This window comes from Podarcis muralis, chromosome 6 (assembly GCF_964188315.1).
Source record: "Podarcis muralis chromosome 6, rPodMur119.hap1.1, whole genome shotgun sequence".
In the NCBI taxonomy this organism is placed as follows: domain Eukaryota; kingdom Metazoa; phylum Chordata; class Lepidosauria; order Squamata; family Lacertidae; genus Podarcis; species Podarcis muralis.
Window position 1 is genome coordinate 26,157,282 of NC_135660.1, and position 9,247 is coordinate 26,166,528.

At 41.8% G+C, this 9,247-nt stretch overlaps 1 protein-coding gene across 4 annotated transcripts in view; it reads left to right on the forward strand.

Annotated features, from left to right (window-relative positions):
• Nucleotides 1-5,178, forward strand: part of LOC114597851 (phospholipid scramblase 1-like) — a 29,628-nt gene extending 24,450 nt beyond the window's left edge. For 3 of the 4 annotated variants that reach the window (XM_077929890.1, XM_028731228.2, XM_028731229.2), the window contains one exon: nucleotides 4,826-5,178. In XM_077929890.1, the coding sequence (XP_077786016.1) occupies nucleotides 4,826-4,996 (171 nt within the window). In that variant the 3' untranslated portion in view covers nucleotides 4,997-5,178. Of the gene's footprint in view, nucleotides 1-3,213; nucleotides 3,301-4,825 lie in introns of all 4 variants that reach the window. The other variant, XM_077929891.1, reaches the window with a different exon arrangement.
• The last annotated feature ends 4,069 nt before the right edge of the window (nucleotides 5,179-9,247 follow it).

A 9,247-nucleotide genomic window follows, 5' to 3' on the forward strand; every position in this document is an offset into this window, starting at 1 on the left:
AAATTCCTAATACCAAACAAGAATCCAGTTTGTTTGGTGTTAGGAGTATAGTAAATTATTTCCTTTACACTGATGGTTTAATTCATTTAAAATGAAGAAGCTACCATCTAAGAGTGCAGCCGCACTCAACCTTATAAGCATACTTATAATGGAGAAGAGGGCTATTGATGGTTTTAGCCATGGTGGCTATTCTGCCGTTGGAGGCAGCAATGATTCTGAATACCAGTTGCTGAAAACCATGGGAGGGAACAGTGCTTTTGTGCTTGAATCTTGATTGTGGGTTTCTCACAGGCATCTGGCTGGCCGCTGTGAGAACAGGATGCTGGACTAGATGGGTCATTGGCCTGATCCAGCAGTCTCTTCTTATAAACAGTGCTATACTTCACAGCAGAGAAGATAAGGAGATGATATTGGATGGATGGAGAATGCAGCATAAATGGGCAAAGTAGACAGTGTGCTGAAGAAGTAGTATGTGCTGGTCCCATGGGCTAACCGTGAGGCGAGATCCGAGTCCAGTCTGAGGTCGAGGGTACAGTATGGAAGCAGTCTGTCAAAGCTGAAGCTGGGTCCAAGGCAGGGAGTCGGGTGAGGTCAGGAGATCCAGCAGGACAGGGGCAGGCAGGAACTGGCTACCAACAATGTTGCTCCCGCAACTTGGGACTGGGGTTGGCTGGCTTTTATCTGCCCCGAGGCATAGGGCAGCCCCAGTCCACAGGTGACTCGCCTCTCCTGGCCTGGAGGCAAGCACTCCTCCTGCGGGAACTTAGTTCCCTCCGCCTCTCTGCCCTGAGCCTCTGCAGCTCAGGAGAGGCTGGAGGGTTATGAGACCCAGAGGCATCCTCAGCTTCCTCTGATGGGGCTGAGAGTGGAGCACCTGCAAGCAATGGGTCCTCCATCACCTCAGGAGCCAGAGCAGACTCAGCTGATGCCTGCACCTGAGGATCCAGCACAGGTGAGGACCCTTCAGGCTCAAGCCTCAGCTGGTTCTGGAGGCGGGGTCTGCTGTGCAGGCTGGTATCCCTCAGGTTCAGCCTCCGAGTCTGAATCCCAGGCCATCACAAAGTAGTTGAGAAAATGGATAATATAGACATTCCATTTCCGCTTGGATGTTGCTGAGACAGTGGGCCTATTCAGCTACAACCTCTTCATTTTCATCAGATGATTGCAACAATATCAAGTTTTTCATTCTTCTTACCTTTGAGGCCAGGCCATATTTTCTTTAGCCAGCAACAATTCTTCAAGTGTACAGTGGTACCTCGGGTTACATATGCTTCAAGTTACATAAGCTTCAGGTTACAGACTCCACTAACCCAGAAATAGTACCTTGGGTTAAGAACTTTGCTTCAGGATGAGAACAGAAATTGCGCAGCGGCGGCAGCGGGAGGCCCTATTAGCTAAAGTGGTTCCTCAGGTTAAGAACAGTTTCAGGTTAAGAACCAACCTCCGGAACGAATTAAGTTCTTAACCCGAGGTACCACTGAATACTAAAAATTGAAATCTTAAGGAGAAAGTGACAAGGGCATTTGTGAAGGGCAGGCAGGCAGACTATTAATGCAAAGTTTCGTGATTCTCAAGGGTAGAGAACCACCCACCATTATTTCTCCCAGCTACAGTGGTTTCAACTCCTAAAATTTCTGTCCAGAACATTTTCTTCTCCAACAATACAAATGGCAGAAAGGATTCTTTCAGTCATCAAAATTCAGTTGCTTTGGATGATTTGCTGTGACAAGTAAAAGAAAGCTTCTTTGCTCTAGAATTCTTTGCAGTCCATACTTATTCATAACTGCGCTTCTTGGATCTCCATACCTGCCAATTCCTTGGGTATTATACCAAGGGCATGAACTAAATGGTAATCTATTTCTGACAGAAGACAGAGAGGCTGGTACTAATAGGATAATGATGTGAGGAAGAAGGTGGCTTCTTGCAAGCAAGCTTCATGTGGAAGGAATTGCAGCTCAGTCGTAGCAGCAAAATTCATTGCTTATTCTGAGGTAGCTTAAGCTGTACACGAGGTCACATTGCCAGCTGCTATTACTGGAAGATAACTGGTCAAAACATGCATTGAATCCAGAGCTGTAGATATATGTGGAAAGAAAGCAGAGTAGCATTACTATGATTGTTTTATTTATTTGTCCCTTAATACAGTTCCAGGCAATGCAAAAACATAGAGTTTAAAGCATACCAATTACCAAGACACTTAACAAAGCAGCAACAGCAGCTTTAAAAACTCCAGCTGTATATTTTAGTTTAGTTTTTTACTTACTCCTAAAGAATTTATAAACTGCTTATTATTATAAAAACCTCTCTGGGTTATGGTAACCCATCAGAATTCACCAAATGCCTAGGGCAAGTATTAACCTGGAATTGAAAATATGTTGAGGCCACCCTCGCTGTGCAGAGCCTTCCATAGCTGGAAAAGAGGCCTTGGGGGGGGATGAATGTAGGGTCCAGGTAGCTTCGTGCTGGGAGAGATGCTGTGTCATGTTTTTGGGCCTCAAGCCATATAGGGCTTTATAGGTCAATACTTTGAACTGGGCTCAGCCACTGCAGCTGTGGCAGAACCATAGTTATGTTGCTAGATTACTTTATTCTTTTTGCATGATTAATGGATTTTATAACTTGTGTTGAGAGCTTAAGAACAACCCACCCATCAGGTCCCATGCTGTCCCGACTGAGCTACTCCTGACTTAGCAGCGAAGAAGCATCCACCCACAAAGTACGAACTTCCAAGCATGGAAACATGACCTCAACCCTCAAACAATAAATTGCTTACGGCCTCATGGAGTTGCATTCAAGATACGAAGGAACCAGACCTAGGGACATGTGCTGCTACTGGATGCAAGTCCTTGGATTTAAAGCAAAATAAAAACAAGCTGGACATATTGTTGCCTGTGCCCAAGTCTTGCACACACGTTCGACCGCAGTGGGTTCAGTGAGCCATACTTTAGCGCAGAGATCAAAAAGGTGTGACTTTCCAGGTGTTGTTGAACTAGAACACCCACCATCCTTGAGCATTAGATCTCCTGGCTGGGAGTCCTGGGAGTTGTAGCTCAGACACATCTAGAGGCTTACATGTTCCTTATTCTTCCTTGACATATTTTCTCCAGTAGTTCCATTTAAATAATTTTGGGATAGCTGTTGTAAAATATAAAGTAAATTATGGATTTGATTCCAGAGTTCATGTTATTGATAGTTATTTTTTCTACTACTTAGGATTTCATGTTTTTCGAACGTACGGGAAAGAGAAACCGTCATGACTGATACATCATCGTGCTGGGGTGCATCATGGGATACATCGACGTTAGTTCAGGCCAACTTTGCAATGAGAATATGAGTGTGAATGTCCAAAATTGTGTTCTCCCATAACTTTAATAAAACAAGTTACCAATCCAACTTGTAAAAGGGATTTTAGTTTTTAATTTTGTTTTCCATTTAAAGTAGAAGTAGTAATAATATTTTTAAAAATCATTTATACCCCGCCCATCTGGCTGGGTTTCCCCAGCCACTCTGGGCAGCTCCCAACAGAATATTAAAAACACGATAAAAAATCAAACATTAAAAACTTCCCTAAACAGGGCTGCCTTCAGATGTCTTCTAAAACTCAGATAGTTGCTTATTTCCTTGACATCTGATGGAAGGGCGTTCTACAGGGCGGGTGCCACTACTGAGAAGGCCCTTTGCCTGGTTCTGTGGCAACCTCATTTCTCACAGTGAGGGAACCACCAGAAGGCCCTTTGGAGCTGAATGATGCGGGTGGAGATTTTATGACTGTGTTGAGAGCGTAAGAACAGTCCGCCAATGACCCATCAAGTCCACAGTCCTGTTCTCACAGTGGCCAACCCGGATGCCTGTGGGAAACCAGCAAGCAGGATTCAATCCCTCTGCCACCCTGTGGTTTCCAGTAGCCATCGCAGCCACATGATGTCACTCTGAGGCATTATGTCTGATGAGTACTGAACGGTCAGTACTGTAGCTGGAGTGCCAGAAAAGATGGGCAGTCATGCCTAGTGATGTGTGTTAAAAAAATAATCCAGAATTTTAAAAAGAAAAGGACCTAATGCAAATTTGCACAGAATAATGCGCATTGTACAATTTTCAGTTTGCATTTTAATTTTTTAATTTTTTTATGCTCGGCCTAGTATCATAGAATCATAGAACTGCAGAGTTGGAAGGGACCAAGAGGATTATCTAACATGCTGCAAGGCAGGAATCTTTTGCCCAAAGTGGTGCTTGAACCCACGACCTTGAGATGAAGAGTCTGATGCTGTACTGACTGACCTACCCCTGACTTAGCATTTTTGATATAAAAGGAACAGCGAAGAAGCATCCACCCCCAAAGTACAAACTTCTAAGCATGGAAACATTTCCTCAACCCTCAAATGATAAATTGCTTTCGGCCTCATGGAGTTGCATTCAAGATACGAAGGAACCAGACCTAGGGGCATGTGATGCAAGTCCTTGAATTTAAAGCAAAATGAAAACAAGCTGGACATATTGTTGCCCGTGCCCAATTCTTGCACACAGATTCCACTGCAGTGGGTTCAGTGAGCCATACTTTAGTGCAGGGATCGAAAAGGTGTGACTTTCCAGATGTTGCTGAACTAGAACGCCCATCATCCTCAAGCATGAGATCTTCTGGCTGGGACTCCTGGGAGTTGGAGCTCAGACACATCTAGAGGGTTACATGTTCCTTATTCTTGCTTGACATCTTTTCTCCAGTAGCTCAGTTTAAATAATTGTGTGATAGCTGTTGTAAAATATAAAGTAAATTATGGATTTGATTCCAGAGTTCATATAATTAATAGTTCTTTTTTCTACTACTTAGGATTTCATGTTTTTTGAACGTGCGGGAAACAGAAACCGTCAACGTCGTTCTGGGGTGCATCATGGAGCACACCATGGTGCTGGGGTGCATCATGGGATACATCATCATGCAGGAATGCATCATGGGATGCATCATCATGCAGGAATGCATCATGGGAGACATCGACATTAGTTCAGGCCAATTTTGCAATGTGAAAATGGAAATATGAGTGTGAATCGCCAAAATTGTGTTCTCCCATATCTGTTTACTAAAATAAGTTACCTATCCAACTTGTAAAAGGGATTTTACTTTTTATTTTTGCTTTGCATTTAAAGTAGTAGTAGTAATAATACTTTTTAAAATCATTTATACCCTGCCAAATGTCTGCTTTTTTATATTTTATACTGCAAGTGTAACAAAAAGAAAGATGTTTGCTATGATTTTGTACTGCATTATTTCGCACTGTATTGTTGTGCAACTGTTTTGTTCAGTTGTATATTTTTGGGAAGCTACATTGAGCATATCAATGGTAACACAGCTATCTAACCTACGAAATCACTAAATAACGTAATTGACAATGAAGCTGAGTAGTGCCATGACTGTGCACTCAGTGTAGGACTGTGTGTGCAAAACTGGCTTAAAACACAACCAGCTTGTTCTTTTTCTCAATTTGGATTGAACCGGCTCGAGGGGAAATGAATCAAGACACAGTATTTCCTCAGAAACGACAGGGCAAATACAGGATACATATGGATTGTATACACTACCGAAACACAGTGTGGGACTGTTTGAGAGTCCCCTTGAAACAGCTCTTCAGAATTATCTTTTTATGTTGGCTGTTTATGTTGGCTGTATGAGAGCCAGTGTGGTGTAGTGGTTAAGAGCGTTAGTCACGTAATCTGGGCAACCGGGTTCGCGTCTCCGCTCCTCCACATGCAGCTGCTGGGTGACCTTGGGCCAGTCACACTTCTTTGAAGTCTCTCAGCCCCACTCACCTCACAGAGTGTTTGTTGTGGGGGAGGAAGGGAAAGGAGATTGTTAGCCGCTTTGAGACTCCTTCGGGTAGTGATAAAGCGGGATATCAAATCCAAACTCTTCTTCTGTTTGAAAATTGTACTTTTTTTAAATCTGAAAAACTAAATAAATTTTTGTTTTAAAAAAGAAACAGCTCCATGGTGCCCTTTGTCGAGGCTGCCTGCCTTTCTGCCTTCTCACCTAACACCCCACTCCCTGACAGCTCTGGATCACTCCAGGCAGCCCAACCTGGGGTGACCTGGGGCTGTTGTGACCCCACCCGGTAGAAGCCTGAATCTGCTTCAGTTTGTGATTCAGGCTTTGGCCAAATCTAGTTTCCTGTCAAATTTGGTCCAATCATTTCAGTTTTGAAAGGTTTAGCGGCCCATCATCTTGATTCAGAATAGTTTCTGATGGTATCCAAAACCATCATCTCAGGGATCATCCTGCCAAATTGAGTGACCATAATATTGAAAGTTGTCCAATTCAGGGCAGTGACAGTTCACCAACTTGATTCAAAATGGCATTTGATGGTTTCCAAACAGAGAGCAAAACCTGCTTCTCTTGAGCAGTCATACCAACCATGGTGATGGTATCTACACAAGTGTCCTAACTGGTGCAGTTTGGAATGTTTTGGTCCACTGTCTCGATTCAAAATGATGTCCAATGGTATCCAAAGCAGCTCCTCCACCTCAGGAACTGTCATGCCAAGTTTTATGCCAATAGGCATCCGAATGCATAGAAAACAGATGGACAAATGCCACTTTCCAACATATATAGCAGAAGATTATGAAGAAAGCATACCTCATGAGTAACTTTGTGTTTCCCTTATTTTGAAGGACATATTGCTTTTTGTGTGTGGGGGTGGGACTTCTTAAGCACACTGAGGTTTAAAACAATGTCAGAAACACAGGAGATCTTTCTCTTATCTGCCAGTCAACAACAACACAGCTCAGTCTATTTCCCTGTTCATAAATCCGGGCTTTTGAAAATATTACAAGATTTTCAGCTTAGAATGTGTTATTTAATTCCTTCTGATTTAGATAAAACTATTACATAAAACATTCATAGTACGAGATTCCCAGATGGTGCGCTCTCTCTCTCTCTCTCTCTCTCTCTCTCTCTCTCTCTCAAAGTCAGCTGTGCTATTGCTATAAATTCTTGCTGCATATAGGCCAACATTATATACTTATTTAAACCTTAATATCTCTCTGTAGGACCTGAAAATAAACTTGACTGATCCGATATATTCCTGAAGTGTTTGCCAAAACCAAACAACCTAATACAACTACGGTAAATAAAGGTCCATTTGTTCAGACAGCTTAGTATGGGCTGACAGTAGCTGCTGTTTGCAAATTCATAAATCATCTCCAATACAACAGAAGATCGTTTTAAAGCCAATTGAAACATTCATACAGGTAGGATGTACACCAGACCTGCATGCCTTGTGACCTATTAAAATATCATAGTCCTTTGCTCATACATTGTGGCCTTGGTTACAGGTACCATAAATGGTTTATGGTCTAAGAGGCAAATGCTTTGTATGTTTCAAGCAAACCTATTATTATTATTATTATTATTATTATTATTATTATTATTATCATCATCATCATTCAATGTGCAGAGAAACTATCCATAGTATGCCTCTGCAGTGAGCCTTGCTCCCCGGCCTAACACAGTCTATGCCCATCTGTTAGATCAGGCATAGGCAAACTCAGCTTTCCAGATGTTTTTGAGACAATTCCCATCATCCCTGACCACTGGTCCTGTTAGCTAGGGATGATGGGAGTTGTAGTCCCAAAACATCTGGAGGGCTGAGTTTGCCTATGCCTATCTAGGGCCCATTAGTCATCCTCTATATTAGGAGTGGTTATCTGCCTCTCCCCACATTTACTGATAGCACAAAGGCTACATTCACATGACAGTTCATTCTACTTTCCCAATGTTTCCCTAACTGTGAATTTCCACATATTGAGCTTTCACATGATGTAAAAGCCACTTCCAGAAATATAGAGGAATATAACATAAGTTTAGCATTCATTTCTGCATGATGTTCAAACCGAATTATTTTCTGGAAGCAAGTAACACAGATATCAGTGCTAAAGTTGTGCTATATTCCACTATATTTCATGTCATGTAAAAAAATCAAGTGGAATGTAGAAATTAACAGGGGAACATCAGGGAATGGAATAAACTGCTGTGTAGCCTTAATCTTTCCATATCAATCCTTATGCAGCCCAAATGCTGCCATCCACATGACAGAAGTGATGGCCAGCTTGGAAGAGCCCCCGAATTTGTAGAAGTATAAAAAGGTGACATATTTTTTTACTATGCGTTTTGTGTTTTTATATTGTAATTTTAGATTGTGTAGTGTCCTGAGGTCTGTGGGCAAAGAGCAGTATACAAACTTAATATAACAACGATTATTATTTTCTTATTTATTAAATTTGTATACTGCCCTATACCTACAAGTCCCAGGGCAGTTCACAGCACAAAATCACAATATAAAAATACAGAATACACAATCAAAACAGAAACAAGAGCAACCCAAAACTCTTCCCCCCTCCTGTAACATTTTAAAAGGGCATCAGAAATCAAATCAGCTAAAGGATTGTGGTTAAACAGGAACGTTTCAGCCTGGTGAATTAGCAAAGTTAACTTTACAAATTAAATATACAGTACTGGTAAGGAAGCATAATGAAGTGACAACAACAACACCCCCCCCCAAAAAAAAAACCTTCAATGCTATTGTAGAAAACTTAATTCAGACATGGATTCAAATATACTTAAAACTCAAATGCTGTACTGCTTTACTGCTTTACTATTCACAAAAGTGAACAACAGAGGGCAGTAACACCATAGTTTATTTCCATATGCATATACCTTTCCAGCTTCTTTGAACCACTGGCCTGTCCTTCCCCTCTCCTCACTGAGAGAGTTACAGAATCTGTGCTCTTTAACAAACAGGCTGTATTTCTCTAGTGGCATGATACGAAGAAGCGTTCTTCCCACTGGAGCAACAAAGTTAACATCTCTAGGTGCTGGAGCTCTTCGGAAACATTTAGAAACCTGTGCCCCAAACACTCAACTAAACAAATCAAATAGAATTCCACTGCAGTAGAGGGATTTTACAAATCAGACTGGCATAGTGGCAACAGTTGCCTCTGTTTACCTTTAAGGTACATAAGAAAACAGTGTGATAATTTTTTTTTTGCTTTAACAAATAGCAAACACTATGACAAAATCAATGACAAACCTAGACAGCATCTTAAAAAGCAGAGACATCACCTTGCCGACAAAGGTCCGTATAGTTAAAGCTATGGTTTTCCCAGTAGTGATGTATGGAAGTGAGAGCTGGACCATAAAGAAGGCTGATCGCCAAAGAATTGACGCTTTTGAATTATGGTGCTGGAGGAGACTCTTGAGAGT